This window comes from Heloderma suspectum, chromosome 4 (genome assembly GCF_057233095.1).
Source record: "Heloderma suspectum isolate Gila_16-S chromosome 4, 16-S_ref, whole genome shotgun sequence".
In the NCBI taxonomy this organism is placed as follows: Eukaryota; Metazoa; Chordata; class Lepidosauria; order Squamata; family Helodermatidae; genus Heloderma; species Heloderma suspectum.
Window position 1 is genome coordinate 305,430,879 of NC_139461.1, and position 21,957 is coordinate 305,452,835.

The window sequence follows — 21,957 nt, forward strand, 5'->3', positions numbered from 1 at the left end:
ATTTTATTTCATTTGAGTTCCTGAACTCGAGTGGCTTTTTTAAAAAGTGTATTTTCTTCAGTGCTTTAGCCTATGGGGTGTGCATTTCCCCCCATAGGCTAAAGCATGAAAATATGGATTGGGGGGGATATGGATTTGGGGGGACACATGCATTTTTGGAAGTGTGCATTTTCAAATGCAAATGTAAGCTCAGGAAATTGCCAAGAGTTCCCAAGAATTGCATTCCAGCTTGCCTTTGTGTTTGGGATTGCAAACAGGACATATTCACATACTTTGCGAACGGGAATGAAATTGTCATACATTCCTGTCCCTCCCTTTACTGCAAACTAGGAATGGGGAGGGGGAGAAATTTGTTCAATTTACATTTTAATGCAAACTTACCTAATTTTGCATGTTTGACCCACTATGCGAACCAAAACTCAATTATCCCTCAAAATTCACGCTTCTGCAAAATTTGCAATGGAGGTTTCCAATTAAAATGCATATAAAATTGTATTAGTGAGAATAACTTTTATTAGGGACATTTCTTGCAAAAAAAAGAGAGAGGGTATATATTAGGCAAAATTGCATACAAAAATGCATGTATTTGGAGGCATGTGCAGAAAATTGTGTATACATGTTCATGCAAAGTTTTAAAAACAAATCTCAAAGTTCAGAACAAACGAAACCTATGTTCAGGAGATCCCATTGATAAGCACTCTTTGAGTCCAATTCTGTAGCCAACTGTGGATCCACCACGTCATTGTTTCATCTAGCCCACTTTGAGCTAGTTTGCTCATCGGGATATCATGGGGCACAATGTCAAAAGCTTTGCTCAAGTCGAGGTATATTATGTCCACAGCATTCCCACAGTCCACAAGGGAGGTTACTTGATCAAAAAATGAGATCAGATTCGTCTGGCAGGATTTGTTCTTGACAAATCCATGTTGGCTTTGAGTAATCACTGCATTGTTTCCAAGGTGCTTACAGACTGATTGCTTTATCATCTGCTCCAGAATTTTCCCAGGGATTGATGTCAGACTGACTGGCCTGTAGTTCCCAGGTTCCTCCTTTTTACCCTTTTTGAAGATAGGGACAACATTAGCCCCCCTCCAGTCATCTGGCACTTCGCCCGTCCTCCATGATTTCTCAAAGATAATAGACAGTGGTTCTGAGAGCTCTTCTGTCAGTTCCTTTATTACTCTAGGATGCAGTTCATCTGACCCCAGAGATGTGAACTCATTCAAAGTCATTAGGTGTTCCTTGACCATATGCCTATCAATCTCAAGCTGCAATCCTGCCCCTTCAGCCTGTACTTCGCCTTTGCGAGGGGGCTCACAGACCCTCTTTTGGGAGAAGACTGAGCCAAAGTAGGAATTGAGCACTTCTGCCTTTTCTTTGGATCAATACCAATAAATATTAATCAAGATACTAGATCAATTCGACTAAATATTAATCTTCCTCCATCCCCACTCCCATATTTTCCAGTATTTGTCCTTAAAAGTCCCCAATATTAAAATATTTTTTGAGGATGGGAATACTAGATACTTCCCCAACCTGGTGCCCTCCTGTTGTGTTACACTACAACTCCCATCATTCCCACCCAGCATGGCCAATGGGGTTATGGGTGTTGTAGTTCAACCCATCTGGAGAGCACCAGGCTGGGGGAGGTTTCTTCATGGAATCTCTTCCTCAGCTCAACTTCTCACATCTGCTCTAAGATATGCTGAGCATCCAATGGGTTTTTTGGCTGACTGATCGGTTTTAAGCTTTTGCTAGATTACCTCTGCAGGTATTATCAGGACGAGGCACAAAGCTTTCTATCATTTTCACTAACATTTTTTTTCCAGTATATAGATATAGATATTTAAGCCACTCACACTCCCTCTAGCTTTTGCTTTCTGATGTTTTTTGTGATGTGATAGCATTTTTCATCTTTATGTCCTGAGCATCTTGCCCAGTTTTTTGTTTAATTTGGGGGTAAGATTGCACATCTATCTAGATGGTATTGCCAAAAATCACACAGGACTCAATTTTCATTTTGTTATGGGCTTTTATGGATGATAACAATGTCTATTTTCACATTGTTTTCTGCATTTTGATTGCTTTATTACTTGCTGCAACCTAAGTAGACAGGTAGGTAGATAATAGATAGATGCATGCCACTTCAAGTAGAGTTTGAGTCTTCAGTTACAAGAAATGATAACTGGAATTAAATATTCATTACATTTTCAGAAATAAATCCATTTGGATAGCAATATTTGTTCATCCTTATTTTAAACATCAGAACTCTGCTTGAATTCTCTTCAGGAGCCATGTATGGATATAATTGTGTTTAGATTTACTGTTGCCTAAAGTAGTCATTTATTAATTCAAAATTCTTGCAGCAGTTTTCAGGACTAAGTGGAAGGAATTATTGATGTTTAAAATTAACACATTCTGTGTGCTTAAGTTCACATGGAGAGAGACAAAGAAATAGAGCAGGTGGGCTTGGAAATAAATATATATGATTAATTGTGGAATATGTATTGCTAATGGGGAGTCTGCCTAGCCTTTGTCCATCCATCCACGGAGGATATTGCACAAATATTGGGTTGGATCCAGATTTGTACTGGATCAACTGTGCTGACAGAAGTTGACTTCACTGCCACCTCCCCACGCCAGCCTTTCCATCCCTGCCTCCTCCTCTCCATGGCAGCCCTTGAAACTGCTACACAGAAAGTCGGGAGACCCGGCTGAAAGAGGTGAGCTGTGGTGTGTGGGGTGGGGAATGGAGAGGAGGTCATCCCCCAAAATAAGGCAAGGCGGATCCCTTCTTGTTGTGGAAGTTCCCTTCCTCTCACAGAAGACAGATCCTGGATCTAACCCATTGCATGCAATTGCTGCCGACTGTACCATCCCATTTGACTATGAAAAGGGGAGCGTTGGGGTGTATGAATGGAGCTACCCCCACCATACAAGTGAGTGTTGAAGGCCACTTGTTCAAGAGGAGTGAGTGCCCTTGGGAGAGCATGTGGATTTTTGAGACAGGGGTACTATCTTCCCACCCCCAGCTCTTTGGTGGGAAAAATGGCTAATGCCTATGGTATGCAACGAAGGATGTGTGAAACCTGACTTCTTATCTTCACAGATAGTTCTGTCTTATTTGTTTATTTGATTTATTAATCAGATTTATATACCATTTTCCACAAAGTTTCAAAGCGGTGAACATACAGCATCACACCATCAAAACAACAATAAAATATAACAATAGAACTACACAGTAATAAAAATAAGAATCACTGATAAAACAGCACACTTCGCTGTACAGTACAGGCTGTGGCTGGATGGATCACACTTTAGGTGTGGGTCTTGAGGAGATGTCTAAATGTCAGAATTATGGGGGCCTGTCTAATGACAGTTGGTAATACATCACATCCTGGCATTATTCGCCTCCATAAAAGCAGACATGCAGTTTTTGCAGAGTACATCCGAATCACAGTTGCACATGGCATACATATCCAGCTGGGTTAAATGCACAACCTGATCTCCACTTAAAATCACAGACCATAGCAGAATGAGATCTGAATTAATGTTGCGTATCCAATGCGCGATTGGCTTGGTGCTTAATTCCCATTTCCCTCTCCTTTATTCTTATTATTTTTCTGGATCAGAATAAGATATCCACAAGCCAGCTGGTTGTCCTGGACAGTTTTCCATAAAAGCAAATATGCATATTTTGTTTGCATCGAGAACAGAAAATAATGGATATCTGTAGCATCCCTACAATGGGTTGCACTGGCCAGACCAAGGGATGAGGTTCCCCATCCTTTTCAATAAAACCCAAACTATTTCTTCCCTACTATCCTTGAAATATCACTTGCTATTTAACCATGTTGCCTTCCCTTTTCCCCTTTCCCTTTCCCCTTCCTTCTCCAAACCATTCTATTTCTTAGGTGCAAGGTGGATTACATTATAAAAACAACACACACAATACATGTGTCCTTTCAATGTCAAGCCTATTTAAAGCACATACAAAAATGCATTCCAAGCTGAAAGTATACGTCTGGCCACTCCCAACACCAGGGAACCCCAAAAGTCAAAAGGTCTTGCAACAGTCCCCAAAAGACACACACCTAGTCTTTGACAAGTCTTTGAGAGAGAAAGAGAGTGCCATAGTGATGGAGCAGCCTGTGAGAAGAATTGGTTCAGATGTTCAGAAAGACCAGGTGATCTAGTCTTCTTTGGAATATACCACCTCAGAATTCGGGGTGTGTTTTTTTGCCAAATTCAGTGCTTGCCTAATTACCATTACTCAGAGAGGCAGTGTGGTGTAGTGGTGGGAGTGCTGGACTGGGAGCCGGGAGATCCGGGTTCTAGCCCTCACTCAGCCATGGAAGCTCACTGGGTGACTTTGGGCCCGTCACAGACTCTCAGCCCAACCTACCTCACAGGGTTGTTGTTGTGAGGATAAAATGGAGAGGGGGGGGATTAAAGCCGCCTTTGGGTTCCTTGCAAGAGGAAAAATGGCGGGGTATAAATGCAATAAATAGATAAATAAATAAATCACATATATGCACCAATATGTTCTCTGCATCTTTCCAAAATTAAGATTGTTACTAAACTCAGGAATCTTTTGCTGCTTGCTAAAACCATAAGGAATAAAGTGTAGAACAAGCTCCCTGCATCTCGGCTTCTTCCTGGTGCAATACCTGAGTTGACAGGTTCGTTTTGGTCTCTGGGCTGGTCCAGTGCTACATCTGCCTTATGTTGAGAACACTTTTTAATCCTCTCTCCCCCCTTAGGGTGAAGCACAGTCCTTATCAACCATCTATCATCTAGTTAATCAGGCTTGTGAGCGCCTGATTCAATGTAAGTACAACTCTCTCCCTCAGTCTGAATAACCAACTCCTTCCCAGGGGAGCATCTCTCTTGTGAGCAATTTAGGTTCTACCACTACATTGTGAGCCTTACAAGTCCACTGATATTGCTGGGACCCTCCCCATTAACTGGTTGAATGGATTTCTCTACACTAGTCTCTGTGGTGTTGGTGGTCATGCGTGTGAATCGTTCTGCTACGGACCTGGATTGTGATCACACCTGGATCCCTTCCAGTGCTCTGTTTCTAGTTAACCATGACTAACTGAAGTTCCGTTCATTTCACTGGGTCCACTCTAAGTAGTACTGACATTGCACACAACCCAGGATTAGCATGCGATTTCTCTCCATTTCATCCTGGGCGGTAGTTGCCATTTTGTCACCCTACAGTATTGTATGTTCTTATTTCTTTCCGTTCCTTATCCCCCCACCCCACCCCTGGCAGCTCATGTGCTAAAGTTTGACTCCTTCATTCATGAACATTCACGGAAGCCAGTTCCAATTTGGGAGGACAAGCTGAAGGCTGGAGAGCCTGGCCCCCCTGGTCTCCCTGGGCCCCCTGGCATGAAAGGAGAAAGAGGAGAAGTTGGCATGCCCGGCCAGCCAGGCAGAGATGGCTATCCAGGAGAAAGAGGTATTAAGAGAAGTGTTTCTACTATAGTCCCTGTGTTCCTTTAACAGGATTGTCAGGAGGCGCCCTAGCGGCCTCTTTCAGTAGACTCCAATAGCCAACTCAAGACACAGACTAAAGGATTCTTTTCAAGGCATTAATCCTTTTACAACTTAATGACTCTTTCAAATGCTAACCACCAGCAACTAAGAAATGAACAGCAGAGTGGCCTTTGCACCAAGTAGGCAGTTGATTCCTGTTTGAAGGAGAGTCACTTGAAGACCCTGAACTTATGGGCTAGGGAGAGATCCTCCCTCTTTCCCTTGGGTCCACAGGAGGCGGCCGTTGCTTGCACTCCAAACAGGTGCTACGCCTCCTTTCCATGCCCTCCATCGCTCATCGCTCCCTGCATCTGCGTTGAGCATCCAGCAAGCCCCCCTCCCACACTTCCTCACTGCCAGGGTCACTATCTATCTCAGGAATGCCAGCAGGAGGAATCTCTGCCAGCTGCTGTGTCTGTGAGGGATGAGCTGGCTCCTCTCCCACGGATTGCTGATCCTCCTCAGAATCAGAACTGCTCTGGGTAGGGATGTCAGAGAATTCCGACACGGATCTCCGTGAGAACTCCGTGGCGGAACAGCCTGCCCCCCCGCCCCCCCGCGGATCCCCCCTGGGACGAGACTTACCTGGGGCGGATCTTCTGGGCAGCGGCGGCTCCAGCGGTGGCTTTGGCGGCAGCAGCAGCGGCGGCTGGTCTTTCGACCAGCTGCCGCCGCCGCCGCCGCCATTTCCAGTCTTGTTAAAAAAAAAAAATCCGGCTGCGGACATCTCTGGGCTGGGCTGGGCCTGGCCGGCTGCTTCGCGGAGCTGCCGCGGAGCACAGCTGGCCATCGAGGATTCCGGGGGGGAGGAACGAATCACCTCCCCCCCGTCAGGATTCCGGGGGGAGGGACAGAAAGCCTCCCCCCCCCATCAACATAATCCGCGAAAGGTAAGTCACTTTCGTACATCCCTAGCTCTGGGTCTCTATAGGCTCAGTTTCCACCCTGACAAGGATCTCTTGAAGGAAACAATGTTCTTCCCTCCCACTCCTTGTGCAGCTATGCAGTTGTGTTCCAGCATTGAGTACAAACATCATGAAGGCTCATATTTCCAGGCTTGGGAACATGTCTCAGTGGGCTTATGATGCTTGCCTCTTACAACCCCCAAATTCTTCTCCAGCTTGGATTTTAACATGAGCCTTAAAAGACTTCCCCTTCAGTTCCACTTCCATCTCAATGGAGGCTGGTGGCTCTGATTTCAGTGGGGTTGTGAATCCATTCTGGGACTCAGTTCAGAACCAGCCCAAACTCCAAAGGACCTATCCAAGGTGCTGAACCCCCAAAATTTTGGGGATAGAGTTCTGCATCCTGGATAGCTCCTTTAGAGTTCTGGCTTTCTAGGAACATCTGATAGGCCTGCTGCAATACTCATGGAATGGAGCTATACTCTTTCTGTCCCAGATGCCAACACTTGTATTCAGATATGTGGAATCAAATAAAATGAGCTTCAGCTACCCACCTGTGCTAGAATCTCTCTTAACCCCCTGTAACTTGCCCCTAACCTTTGTTAAACCAAAAACAAATAGCAAGATCCCTCCTGTAACATCAAGATGTGGCTATTTTGAGACTTGTAAAAGCAGGGCCAGTATTTGAGTTGAAATGGTTAGCATGGCTGCTAAGAGACTGAGCTATGAATCAGGAAATTCCCCAGTTCAAAACTCATCACTGGCCAGAACATAGAAGGGTGTGTGTGTGTGTGTGTATGTATATATGTATGTGTGTGTGTGTGTGTATACATATATGAAAACCCCCTATTCACTCTTCATATCACATTTTCATGTACGATATGCGAGATAGTAATTCTGACCTGCCTTACAGGGTTGTTATAAAGATTGCAATTGGTGAAAGTATGCAGAATGTTATGAACAGTCTAAAAGTGCAATGCCTGTTGTTGTTGTTGTTGTTGTTATTGTTAGTACTTGGGAGCAAATTAACTAGCGTGAGAAGGAAGGACTAATTTGAAAAGGGCCATAATTTTTGCATGCAGAATGTCTCAGGTCCAATCCCAGTCCTCCAGATAGGACTAGGAAATATGCCTATCAGAAAGTTTGGAGAGTCACTACTAGTTCTCATAGATTGGGGGTGCAGAAACTCAGGTCTGGGGGTCAAGTCGAGCCCTCCAGGAGTCCCACCCTCCGGGGTGGCCCAGAAGACCATGCCCCCTTCCCCTAGCCACTTATCATTTGTTGGTTTCCTTTCCTGGCTTTTGTGCAGTTTCCCCCCATTCTAAAGGGGTGAAATGCCTCTCCTAAGGCTTAGTTCCTGGCTGGCAGTAAGAGCGTTCAGCTAAAATATGCCAATAACGTTAGTATTTTTGCCACAACCTTTTGCCTTTGGCCTCACCCACCATTGGAATGAGGCCCACAGGAGTTTCTTCAAAACGGAATTTGGACCTCGGGCCAAAAGAGGTTCTGCTCCCCTGGTGTAGACAGTACTCAGCTAGATGGACCAATGGCCTGGCTTGGTATAAGGCAGCTTCCTATGTTCCAGTGGGAGTCAACAGCTTCCTTAGAAGTCTTCAGTTGGAAGGTTGGCCCAGGCCGGTCCTACCATTAGGCAGGGTGAAGCAGTTATCTCAGGTGGCAGATGGTGGGAGGCAGCAGCAAGGTGCTCTTCAAGGAGAGAGCTCTGTGCCTTGCAGCCTACTCTGTGCCCCTTACGTTAGCCTGCTTCCTTTGGATTCAGTGGAGGATGTTGCCTCATCAATAGTGTTGAAGACAGATTCATCTGCATGTCCAGACAGATTTTGTACATGGAATGGGAGGGGTGCCAACTTGTCCTTTGGCTCAGGCAGCAAAATGCCTTGGGCCAGCCCTGGATTGGCCACATATCCACTTGGGATTAGGCATGAACGGACTCACTTGTGCCCACCGAGCACAGGCACTCATGACTTGCCACTGCCACCCACCTCCACAAGCTGGGCTATGTGAACCCTGGAGGGGGCGGCGGGACAGGCTGGTTGTATGCACGGACATACAACAAAGCCCTGTGAGGAGAGACTGCAAGAACTGGGCACGTTGAGCCTTGAGAAGAGAAGACTGAGGGGAGATAGGATCACGCTCTTCAAGTACTTGAAAGGCTGTCACAGAGAGGAAGGCCAGGATCTCTTCTCGATCATCCCGGAGTGCAGGACACAAAATCATGGGCTCAAGTGACAGGAAGCCAGATTCCGGCTGAACATCAGGAAGAACTTCCTGACTGTCAGAGCAATATGACAATGGAACCAATTGCCTGGGGAGGTGGTGGGCTCTCCCACACTGGAGGTGTTCAAGACGAGGCTGGACAGTCATCTGTCGGGGAAGCTCTGACTTGGATTCCTGCATTGAGCAGGGGGTTGGACTCGATGGCCTTGTAGGCCCCTTCCAACCCTACTATTCTATGGTTATATGATTCTAAGAAGAGCCATGATGGAGCAGACCAAAGGCCTGTCTATTCCAGCATTCTGGCCAGCCTGTAGCAAACCCTCCCTCTGCCACCGCTGTAGCAGAGGTGGAAAGGGAGGAGAGGGGGAGAGTTCCATTCTCCCCCTCATGTCCCTGCTACAGTGGCAGCAGTGTCAGGCGGCTCACTGAGGAACCAGAGGTCCACATATTTGCCCAACTCAGCATGCGCCGAGTCAGGCAAGTGCTGTGGTCTGTGGGTTGGCACTGCGGGGGCCAAACTGGTGATTTCTCACCAGGCTTCGAGCCCCAACTGGACGCCCGTCCCATCTCTACTTGGGATGCTGTAGGCAGAGGGTTTCCTGCCCTAGGGGAGAGCAGTTGGGTTAAACTCCTGGCCTCCTGGACCATGAAGAATCACATTCTATTATTCTGTCAGGCCTTTGTCAAGATGGCAGCATTCTTGGCCAATACGGTTTTCTTTTTCCAACATAGGAAACAGTGACATGGAAAGAAGCTTATCACACAACTCAGCAGGCTAACACATACTCCTTGGTTTTATTTTTGGACTAGCTCTCTTCTGAGCTGAAGGGGGGGGGGGACCAGCTAGCTTATCTCCCTGCCGCCTTGGCCCAGAGCGAAAAGCTGTCTTGTTTTGTGAGAAGGAGGCATTACCACAACTCTTTGTTTTATTGCAAATGCTGAGTCATTCTGGCAGCTCCTTTGGTTTTAATACAAGGATTAAGCCTCCATCTGTTCAAGGACCCCCACCCACCCACCACCCACCCCTTTAGACACTGCTCCAGAGTGGCTCAGGCTGCATTATCATTAGAGCTGAAGAGAGTGAAAGAGAAATAAAAGGCTAGCCAAGAGCAAGGACAGATACTTAAGCTTCCTTCGTTTCTGTTTCCTTCTCATTATAGCCAAGAGTCCAAGTTAGGCATTTAATTGGCAGGCTTCAGAGAGTAGATCACTCACCAACCTGAATCTGTCAACCTGTTTTTCTTCCCTTGCCCACTCTGATATTTTTGTAGCTCCTGAACTGGCTTGCCAATCCAACTGATTATATTGATGCCCCAGTAGGAAGCATTTCCAACTGAACTTGAGGAGGGGATATTAGGCTTTGTAGTTGGCCTTTTGTGGTCTTACAGGCTGATTCCTGAGAAGAGGGTGGTGAAACTGGGCTGACATCTTGTCAGATGACAGCCTAATAAACCGTTGCTTATCTTGCCCCTTTACAAGTAATACGTCTGGCAGGAAGGAAAAGGAGATCCAGCACTTCTCTATTAAACTGACTGATGAGGTGAGCTGATGGAGGGGCATTTTTATTGGGGGTTTTGTTTTTGCCAAAGGTACTTTTGAAATGTTGCTCATGGGCGTGAGGGGTGGGGAGAGAATCAAAGGCACTAGAAAGCAAATTGGCTAAGCTGGCACAATGGGGACAATTATTTAAGGGATGCAATATGGAGCATAAGCTGAGTTCAACAGTGTGATTCTGTGATGCAAAAGCCCAGAGCTGCTTTAGGGTGTATGAACAGAAGCATACCCTGATGGTGCCAAAGAGATCTGCACATGCAAGCAGATCCCTGTGGTTGAGCGCCTGGATGCAGATACACATGACCCCCTGCATGATGAGGTTCATTTGAACAATATTAAACTGGCTGAGTCATGGTGAAGGTGTGTTGGTGGGGGGCATATCTGAAAAGGCTTAGCAAAAATGTCTTATGAAGAAGGATTGGCCATACCTCACCTAGAGTAGGAATGGGCACCTTGCATTCCTCAAGGTACAAGGTAGATTTATGTGGTTGGAAGGCACTTAGTACAATCCACAAAACCCCAGCCTTTATTTAAAAACATTTTTAAGTATCTAGTCCAAATGACTAGAATTTGGAAATACGATGCCCTCCCCCTACAAACTGCTATAGAATTATCAGCCAGGCAGCAAATAAAAAGAAGTCCACATTTTAAGGGTGCTTTTCTCACAGTTTTCATGATGACTAAGGCTGCAGTCCTATATTTGGGAGAAAGCCCTGTTTAATTCAATGAGACCACCCACACATCTCCAGATTGGATCAGGGATACTGAATGGAGGGAGAGGGCATTAATCTTTTCCCCTGCAGAATTTGTCAGTTCTGAATTCCCCCTTCCCTTTGCCCCAAAGCAGAAGTTTTCCCACTAAGAAGTTTTCCCACTAAGGCATCTATATGTTTTACCCCAGTTGCAGCAAGTAGCAACTTCAGGGGGGTGATTTAGACTGGGAAAACAGCAGGGGCGAGTTTAAACACCCCTTTTTCCCCAGAACTGTAGCCCCAGTTTTTTTGGGGGGTGCAGCTGCTTTTAAGAAAAAAAGATGTCAGGGGATCCAATCCTGACTTACTTCTGCCTCATCTAGTTTTATGCAAGTCCTTGTCTCTTTATGAAACACTGAAAAATTTGCACCTTCGATGGAAACATTTATAATTATTGAAGATGTCCGCTTCTTCATTTCTCTGTGGCATTTGTTGAAGGGAGCTTTGGGATTTCAGTCACCATATAAATAAAGGGACCTCTGCTGAGCCTTAAAAGGTTATAAGTGACCCATAGCTGCTCACAAGGACCCCCATAGTCCTTTTCAACTCTGAGATTCTGTAATTTCTCATACGGACATAAAAGGTAACTTCCTGCACTATTTGGCTTTCCAGACTCCACAGCTGACCCAAACATGTAGCAGAAATGTGTGGTGAAGGTTTCCCTGGGTTTCACCTGTTGAGATTTTAATTGGGGAGCAAACGTTAGAATGCTCCATCCTTGGGGATGAAGTAGAAAACCAGCATGTAAGCAACATGCTACATTTCTTGGTGCAGGAGGTTGTCCTTTTTTTTTTTTTTAGTGGGAAAATGGTCTAAAAGTCAGTTCCCCTACCCATGGTCTGAAGTGGTACAGACTTGGGAACACTGCATCCCATTATTCTACTACATGCATAGCTTGGCTCTAAATCAATAAAGGGATTTCTCTAGGGTTCTTACACACAGGGAACTTCTGGAAATGACTCATGGGAGGTGGGGATTAGCAATGGGACATAAACAGAGGAACTGTATACTTTTTCACCTAACAGGTGCCCCTGGACCCAAGGGGGAGAAGGGTTCTTCTGGACTAAATGAGGAAGGTTCTCAAGGACCTAGAGGTCGAGCAGGTACAGTAAACGCATCGTTGGCATGGAGAGAGTGAATAAGGAGAAATTATTCCTGCACTCTCAGAAACCATACAAAAACCTCAGGGTTCTCTGCTGTCACGTTCTTTCATCCTCTCCCTTCTCAGTCAACACATTCCAGGATACCAGGCTTCAGGTTCACTACTTTATTAGTTAACGACCAGGTAGGGATGTCAGAGAATTTCTCCACGAATCTCCGGAAGGCCGAATGCCAATGCATTCAGCCCCCCGAAATTGGTGGAGAAATGGTCTGCCACCCCCCCCCCCGGGACGGGACTTACCTTGCTTGAATGTCCCTGGCGGCGGCGGCAGCTCCGGCGGCGGGGCGGCAGCAGGGCGGCGGTGGCCAGTCTTCTGACCGGCCACCGCCATTTGCAAGTAAAACAAACAAACAAACAAACAGGATAGGCTACTTAAAGATTTACGTAGCCTATCACAGCTAGATTTTTTAAAAACACCGTGATAGGCTACGTAAATGTTTACGTAGCCTATCACGGCTGACTTTGGGGGGGGGGGAAGCGTGTATGGAAATGGCGGCGCCCATGGGCGCCGCCATTTGTGTATGCGTTTGTTTTTTTTTCAAAGTCAGCCGTGATAGGCTACGTAAACATTTACGTAGCCTATCACGGCTGACTGCAGGGACGCAAACGGTGCCGGCTACGGCCGCCGCCATTTGCGTCCCGGCAGGAGACGAGGTTTCGCGGCCGGAGGGATGGGGCGCCTCCCCCCCAGCCAGAATTTCGGTGGGAAGGGACGGGGCGCCTCCCCCCCCCCCGCCGTGAAGCAAGCTTTGGGATCAGCTAAGGGACTTTCGTCCATCCCTACGACCAGGTTCCTTACAAATGCAAATTCTAGGAAACTCTCAGGCTACAAAGGAAACAGCCACTCCACACAATTATGAATATCAATAGAGGAGCTGAAGTGGAAGTTAGAGAAGGTGCAAGCAGTTTGAACAAGAACTTCCTGGCCAGACTAGCTTAGGGGTGATGCCACTGTCTTACAGTTGCTCCCTCCTACGTAGGCCATCACGCATAGCCAACCTGGAGGTGTGTCTGAGCTCCGCCTCTAACTTTTCCTGCCTTGCTCTGCGACGGACCCTAGCATCCCTCAAGTCACACCCCTCACTCTACTCCTGCCTGAGACCTGGGTTCTCATGGAGGAGGGGGGGGGGCCCTTCAAGCCAAGCCATCTGTGTGCCAAGGTCTTAAGGAGAACACCTTCCCATATCTGAGCTCATTAGAGAGGGAGCCTCCCCTGGTTCTGGCTGTTCCCCCATTTGGAGTCTGAGCTGCTAACTATCTCCACGTGCTCAGATTCATTCCTGAAAATAGGATCCTTTGAATCTTCCCTAGTCTTGCCATGAGAAGATGCAAGGTTTTTGGACAGGTATTTTTTTCGTATGCTAGTTGGAGTTTATATGCAATTTAGAGGATCAAATGGCTGCATTTAGGTTAATCTAACAGCTTTACAGCAGCAAATGGCATCCTCCACGCCATTTGCATCCAGAGTTAGCCCTCACTCAGCCAGCAATACGGCACGGCAATGGTGGTCGGCCGTACCACCAGCAATGCGGAGCTGGCAGCCGGCTCCGCAGGAATGCCGTGCAGAGGAACCGGCTCAGACGGATTCCAGAGGGAGGCGGAGGTAAGTGCTCTGTTCTGCCACAGACTCTGGAGGCTGAATTATTTGGAATCCAGCCTCATTGGGGTCTGTGGTGGAATTCTTTGCCATCTCTAACTAGAGCTGGACCGCAGGGCAGAAGTCCAAAGTCTCATGGTCTGGGAAGGCGCAAACAACCCCCCCACCAACCAGTCAGCAAAGGCTGCCTACAAAGGAGAGTGCTTTGGCAGTGGCTAGCCAGTCGAGGCTAGGGATGTGCAAACCTACCCCTGTCTGGGTTCTCCAGGTGCCTGTCTAGCCCCTGCCCCCACTTGCTGGTCCCTGGACCATTCTAGAGCCCCTCCTACACTTGGTGAACAGCCCACCATCACCTTGGTAGCCTCGTTGAGTTCCACAGTCACCATTTTCTGAAAAATAAAACGGCACTCACAAAATGTGCACATTTGTGCAAGCGTGAAAATGCGCATTTTGTGAATGTGCGTATTTGTGTATGTGCGAAAATGCACGTTCTTGCAAAAATGTTCATTTTCGCACATACACAAATATGTGCATTTTTGTGATTGCCACTTTATTTCTCAAAAATGGCAACCGTGAAGCTCGAGGAGGCTGCTGCAGTGAGTGCAGGCTGTTTGCCCAGTGCACGCAGGGGCTGAGCAGGGGCAGGGGCTCGGCGAGCTGGGCTCGGGGTGCGGCCAGGGGTGGTTCTACTGGATTCCCAGATGGAATCGGGCACCCGCACCATCCCTAGTTGAGCCTGCAGCCGTGCACCATTTTAAATGAAAGCATTTCCTCTTTGGAGAAGTCTTCAGAGGAGCAGTGAGCTGAACTAATCAGATGCTGCCTTGGGACAAGTGCAGCCAGTGAGGGCATCTGAGCCACAAGACGACTGCTCCCTCACCATCCCTGTGCCCTTATTGATCACACATCCCTAATTGGTTTATCACACTTCTACTCTGAAGATGTGTTCAAAGGGGAAATACTTTAAAATGGAGCGCAGCTGAAGCCTCAACCATCCAACTGCCACCAAAGCCCTTTGGTTTACTGTGAATGGTGGCAGGCAACAGTCTGGCAGTGAGTAAGAGGAGGAGGAGTTGCCACCACGCTCACCACTCCCACCACTACCATCACCAGTGCTGCCATTCCTTCCCACTCAACAGGTTCAAAAGTTGCCACCCAACGGGTTAAAAAAAAAGGAGAAGCAGATCAGGGGTGGCATGAAGAACAGCCAGGGGGGAGGTGTCCCATGGAAAGCATCTTGCTGGGGGGCCCTCATGTCTGGCATCACCTTTGAGCCCTCCAATTGAGGATCTGAACCCAAGGAAGCCTAAAACAAGCCATTGTAGAGCTGGAAATAGGAATGTACGAATCTCTTACCTTGCTGTCTTCAGGGGGACTGCTGGGGGGGCGGAGGCGATCCATTCCTCCCCCACCCCAGAATCCCCTCCAGCTGGCTCCAAAGCCCTAGCAATACAGCCACCATTGCTGTATCACTGGCTGGACTGATGTATTGCAGATGCAAACTCTGTGAAGGAACAGGGACACAAATACGCATTTGCGTCCCTGTTTTTTCATGCAAGGCTACGTAAAGATTTACGTAGCCTATCACGTCAAAGAGCAGGGATGCAGTACATCAGTCCAGCCAGTGATACAGCAATGGCGGCCATATTGCTGGGGCTTTGGAGCCAGCGGCAGGCAGGATCTGGCTGGTGAGGGACTTCGTGGGGAGGTGGAGGTAGGAGATCTGATCCGCCACGGACTTCAGGGGGCCAGATTCAGTAGAATCCGGCCTCATTGGGGTCCATGGAGGATTTCTCCAACATCCCTAGCTGGAAAAAGTGCAGAGAAGAAGAGCAACTAAAATGATCAAGGGGCTGGAGCAGCTCCCCTATGAGGGAAGGTGACAACTAGGGATGTCCGGACTGTGTAAAATCCTCTCTGTGTTTTGTGGATTGTCAGGAGCCTTTCGTTCTGTCATCTGCCCACAGACAGATGCAGATTTCTTTTTGTCATGCGGAAAAATACGCAAATAATTACATAAGTATTTACGTAAGTATTTACATACTTTACCTTAGTACGTAACATTTAGAGTATTGTCCCCCATTCCATTCAACGTTTCCTCAGCAGAAACGTACGTATTTTCCTACGAATTTATATGCATAAATTTCGTGAAAGTAAAAAAAAAATCATCCGAAAGTCCACAGACTGCGCACGGCCTGAGGGGATCACTCCACAGCAGATTCCGCAAGCCAGACTCTTAGAAATCCAAGCTCATTTTAGTCCGTCTCAAATTTCTCCAGCATCCCTAGTTACAACGGCTGCAGTTGTTTGGCTTGGAGAAAAGGCGATTAAGGGGAGACACAATATAAGTGTACAAAATAATGCATGGTGTGGAGGAAGTGGATAGAGAGAGATTTTCCTCCTTCTCACAATACTAGAACCCAATGGGGTCATCCCATGAAGCTGATTGATGGCAGATTCAGGACAGCTAAAAGGATACAGTACTTCTTCACACAGCACATAGTTAAACAATGGAATTCACTTCCACATGATGTAGTGACTAGTGATTGCCACCAATTTGGATGGCTTTAAAAGAGGGTTGGACAAATTCATGGAAGAGAAGGCTATCAATGGCTACTAGTCCTGATGGCTATATGCTACCTCCAGTATCAGAGGCAGTGTGCTTATGTACACCAGTTCCTGAGGAACATGGGTGGGAGGGTGCTGTTGTGCTCATGCCCTGCTTGTGGGTTCCTGGTCGACAGCTGGTTGGCCACTGTGTGAACAGAATGCTGGACTAGATGGACCCTTGGTCTGATCCAGCAGGGCTCTTCTTATGTTCTTAAGCCCAGTTTGTATGATGCTTCCCCCTCAAACAACAGTGAAAGATCAAGTGAAGTGGTCTTTCTCCTGACTGGCCATTCACATGGAGGGCTCAGTTCACATGGCAGGGGATGGGTATGGGCTATCTCTGTGGTGAAAGGGGAGCTTGCATCACTCCTCTGCTGTGTCACTGCAGCCTTGCCCTGGGTGAATGTATGAGCTGGGACTAAACTATTGCCTCTTTATCTTTTATCTTTCCTCAGAGCACCTGGTCATAAGCCAAAGCCTGTCAACATCCCAGACTGACAGTGTGGTGTTTCTGTTTTCCCCTCCAGGGCCAGTGGGGGAAGAAGTGCTTGGCAAGCAAGGCTCAAAAGGATCCCCTGGAAGCACTGGGCCCCCTGGGTTTCCTGGAGCTAGAGGTCAGCCTGGGGAACCTGGCCATGCAGGTGGCTGTATCCCTTCAGGATGCTATGAAGAAAGTACCAGAGGTAAATCCTTATGTCATGGCCCTGGTTCTGGAAGTTCAGTGTCACCCTATGGAGGACTCTGAGCCCTATGAGATATTGATTACCCAACTCCGAGAAGGACCCTCAAGAACCCCTGATGTATTCTGCCCGAGGATGTGGACAGGATTCTTGGAGCAGTGAGAGCTACCACATGCATGCTGGATCCTTGCCCTTCCTGGCTTATTAAAGAGGCCATAGGAGAACTGCCTGAGAGGATAACGGGAGTGGTTAATGCCTCTTTGGAAGAAGGTATTGTTCCATTATGCTTAAAAGAGGTGGTTGTGAGACTTCTGTTGAAGAAGCCTTCCCTGAATTCCACCATACTAGATAACATCCATTCACTAACGTACCATTTGGGGGCAAGGTATTAGAGCATGTGGTGACCTCCCAGCTACAGGGGTTCCTGGATGAAACACATTATCTTGATCCATTTCAATCTGGTTTTAGGCCTGGGTATGGGACAGAGACAGCTTTGGTCGCCTTGGTGGATGACCTACTCTGGGAACTGGACAGGGGGAGTGTGTCCCTGTTAGTTCTGCTGGACCGCTCAGTGGCATTCGATACCATTGACCATGATATTCTTCTGGGACACCTCGCTGGGATGGGACTTGGGGGTACTGTTTTACAGTGGCTCCATTCCTTCCTTGCAGGGTGAACTCAGAAGGTGGTGTTTGGGGATGCCTGTTTGACTCCGTGGCCGTTAGCTTACGAGGTCCCTCAGGGTTCTGTCCTGTCCCCCATGCTATTTAATATCTACATGAAACTGCTGGGAGAGGTTGTCCAGAGTTTTGGAGTTCAGTGCCACCAATATGCTGATGACACCCAACTCTACTCCTTTCCACCAGATTCCAAGGAAGCTGTTTCTGTCCTTAACCTGTGTTTGGCATCAGTAATGGTCTGGATCTGGATGAGGGAGAACAAATTGAAACTTAATCCAGACAAGACAGAGGTGCTCTTGGTCTGTCAAGAGGCAGATCAGGGAATAGGGATTCAGCCTGTGTTGGATGGGGTTACACTCCCCCTGAAGACTCAGGTTCACAGTTTGGGGGTGCTTCTGGATTCAGCCCTAAGCTTGGATGCTCAGGTTTCAGTCATGGCCAGGAGTGCTTTTGCACAGTTAAAAGTAGTGCACCAACTGTGCCCATTCCTGGAGATGTCTGATCTGGCCACAGTGACACATGCCTTAGTTATACATCCCGTTTGGATTACTGCAACGCGCTCTACGTGGGGCTGCCTATGAAGGGTGTTCGGAAACTGCAGCTGGTTCAAAGAGCTGCTGCCAGACTCTTGACTGGGGCTGGCTACAGGGAGCATACAACTCCCTTGTTAAAACAGCTTCATGTGCTTCCAGACTGTTTCCGGGCACAATTCAAAGTGCTGGCTATGACCTATAAAGCCCTATATGGCTCCGGTCCAGGTTATCTGAAAGACCATATCCTCCCTCATGAACCTGCCCGTGTTCTGAAATCTTCTGGGGAGGCCCTTCTCTCAGTCCCACCACTGTCACCGGCACATTTGGTGGGAACCCGGGAGAAGGCCTTCTCGGTGGCTGCCCCACAGCTGTGGAACACCCTTCCCAGGGAGGCTAGGATGGCTCCCTCCTCGATGTGTTTCCGGAGGCAGGCTAAAACATTCTTGTTCCAGCAGGCCTTTGGGACATAGTTGGAACCTGGGGATAAGCTGCTAAAATGTTGTTTTAAAATGCTGTTTTAATGTTTTAATATAATTTTAATTATATTATTGTTTAATTTATATTTTAACTTTTGTATATTTTCATGTTTTAATTGTATATGTTTTAGTTTTTGTAAGCCACCTTGTGTTCCAATACTGGGGAAAGGTAGGGAATCATCGTCATCATCGTCATCATCCCCAGGCCCAAGGACTTGGCCCTCCCATCCACCTCAGCCTCCAAGAATGGCTCTCCCAAAGCTCCTCAGGTCTCTCAACTGCACGGGAGCTTTAGGATGCAGAGATGAGCCTGGGCCCTTTATGGCTGCAGTCAGCTAGGGATGTACGGAAGTCACTTACCTGTTCGTGGATTATGTTGATGGGGGGGGAGGCGTTCCGTCCCTCCACCCGGAATCCTCGCCGCGGGGACAGGCGCTCTGCGCCTCCTCCCTGGAATCCTGGCCAGCTGGCTCCGCTCCGCAGGGATTCTGCGGAGCCGTTGGCCGGCTCCGCCAGCAGCCGGACATCCGGCCGCTGGCTAGCAGGGATGCAAATGGCGGCGGCCGTAGCTGCTGCCGTTTGCATCCCTGCAGTCAGCCGTGATAGGCTACATAAATGTTTATGTAGCCTATCACGTCTGACTTAAAAAACAACAACAATGCACGTATGCAAATGGCGGCGGCCGTAGCCGCCGCCATTTGCGTACACGCGGGTTTGTTTGTTTTTTAAGTCAGACGTGATAGGCTACGTAAACATTTATGTAGCCTATCACTTTTTTTTTAACCTTTTTTTAAATCTTTACGTAGCCTATCACGTCTTTTTTTTTTTTTTTTAACTGGAAATGGCGGCGGCGGCAGCCGGTCGGAAGACCGGCCGCCACAGCCGCCGAACCGCCGCTGGAACCGCTGCCGGAGCCGCCGCTGCCCGGAAGATCTGCCCCAGGTAAGTCTCGTCCCGGGGGTGGCAGGGGGGTGGCAGGCCGTTCCACCACCGATTTCGGGGGGCCGAATGCACTTGCATTCGGCCTCCCCGAGATCCATGGCGGAATTCTCTGACATCCCTACAGTCAGCACCCAGTTTAAGTTGCAGCTTCAGTGGTACCAGAGCTGACTGGCCTACATAAGGCCTCAGTTACTGCTAGTTTCTTACTTAGAGCAGCAGCTCTTTCCTTGAGGAACTACCCTAGTCTAACCGATCCTGCAAAGCACTCTCCAAGGTGCTGTTGCTCTTGTTCACTTGACATAACTGCAGACTGACTGCGACTCTTGCCTTGCCAGACCAAGCGTCCTTCTACCAGGCACCTGACTGACCAGAAGCTTTCCATGGGTCCTAGCCCTAGCCAGGACACCTTACTTCATTCAGGCAAAGGCAATGGGAGAGATCCAGAGAACCATGAACACTGTTCCTTGTGTGCATGAAGGCTGCCTTTCCTCCTCTTCCCTGCTACATCCTCCTCGGGCTTCCCAAAAGCCACTCCGGAGTGGCAGCAGACCCTCCAGAACCCTGGGATATGGCTCAGAGGGCTGTAGCTGGAGGGGAAATGGAGGGAAATAGGAGAACGGCCCCCCCTTTGTATGAGTGGATGTGCCTTCTGCTGCTTCCACAAGGGTTCTCCATTGCTTTAGCGGTAGAAACCAGTCTTATGTGGAAAGGGGATAGAAGACTGGCCAAGGCTGTGATCTGGAGTGACTCTCTAACCTGGAATTCGGTATTTCACAGTAGTACTAGCAGTACTAGGCTCTTGCACATTCCTTGGACAGCTAAGATAACAAATAAGCAAGTACTGGAACATATAAACCCAGACATGTCATTGGATGGAAAAATCATGAAACTGCGATTGACTTATTTTGGCCATGTTATTTAGAGGAGCTCACTAGAAAAAGCAGTTATGCTCGGATTGGTTAGTGGTAAAAGGAAACCTGGCCACCAAAGAACAAGATGGCTAGATACCATCAAAATTGATACCAACCAGAGCATGGAACAGCTCAAAGAAATAGTACAAGATCAGGATACATGGAGAGAGATGATCCATAGAATCGCCAAAAGTTGGACATGACTGAATGGATAATATCATATCACTAGCAGTACCAGCTCCAGGGTTTGGAGGGCCCTTGGGCAAGACCTCCTCCATGGGCCCCCTCCCTCTGTGAATCTCCCTTCTCACCACCACTGTCATAGGCTGCTATTGCTCCTCATCTTCTTCCCCATCATTGCTACCACTTACTTGCTCGACAGAAAGAGAGCCAGTAAGCAAGTGGGCAGCGGCATCTGCCCTTCCTCTTTCTCACTACCACTGTTGTCTGGACCAGAGCAAGAGGCAACTGAACATGCAGGTTGCAATGATGAAGAGGAGGAGCAACCCTTGTCAGTGGGCACCTGCCAGTGGGCCCCTCCTTGGGGGTGGCCCCTCCGTATCTGCCCCACCATGCCTACCCTTGAGGCCAGTCCTGAGTACAAGCAGCCAAGATATTCTGCCACCAGCAGCAGGAGATCTATTCTGTGCAGGGCTGGAACAGGCTAGCTTACCCCTGGATAAGCACTCACAGTGCATGGCTGGGCAAGCAGGAAAAGGAGATAAAGAGCTAGGAATATGCAGAAAGGCTTGTTTCTCCAGGCTACAAGCAGGGAAATCTATACCCCTCTCTCTCATCACCTTGAGTTATAGGCACAAGGTTACAGAGCTTGCTTCAAAAAGCAGGATTGTTCTTTTTAATTTATTTCTATTTTATTTTATTCATTTTATTTTATGTATTTCATTTCTATACCACCCACTAGCTGAAGCTCTCTGGGCGGTTCACAGAATTTAAAACCACAAAGTGCAGCATAAAACAATATCAAATATGAATGCTGAAAACCACAATATAACAGTACATTTATACATACACTTAAAACCACAATATTTATATTTATTTATAATTTACAGTTAAAACTTTAAAACATCACCAACAGCAGAATTCCAAGCAGGAGAGAATCTTAAGAACAGTGTGTTGGGCTAATACGTTTAATTTCTTAAAAAGCCATATGGAACAATAAAGTTTTAACAGCACACCTAAAACTGAACAAAGACGGGGCCAGGCTGGGTTCTTTGGGGAAAGAGTGCCACAGGGGATGGTGCTGCTGCCACAGAGAAGGCCATATCCCGTGTACCTGCTAGCCTAGTCTCTCTTGGTGGTGGGACATGCAGAACAGCATCTGAACGAACCTCTCCCCCTCCACTGCCCTG

The 21,957-nt window shown here is 47.7% G+C and overlaps 1 protein-coding gene across 1 annotated transcript in view; it reads left to right on the forward strand.

Moving 5' to 3' along the window:
* Positions 1-21,957, forward strand: part of COL20A1 (collagen type XX alpha 1 chain) — a 193,068-nt gene that overhangs the window by 167,575 nt on the left and 3,536 nt on the right. The window contains exons 35-38 of the mRNA XM_084854383.1: positions 4,764-4,830; positions 5,282-5,470; positions 12,022-12,099; positions 16,893-17,048. Of these exons, the coding sequence (XP_084710509.1) occupies positions 4,764-4,830; positions 5,282-5,470; positions 12,022-12,099; positions 16,893-17,048 (490 nt within the window). The remainder of the gene's footprint in view (positions 1-4,763; positions 4,831-5,281; positions 5,471-12,021; positions 12,100-16,892; positions 17,049-21,957) is intronic.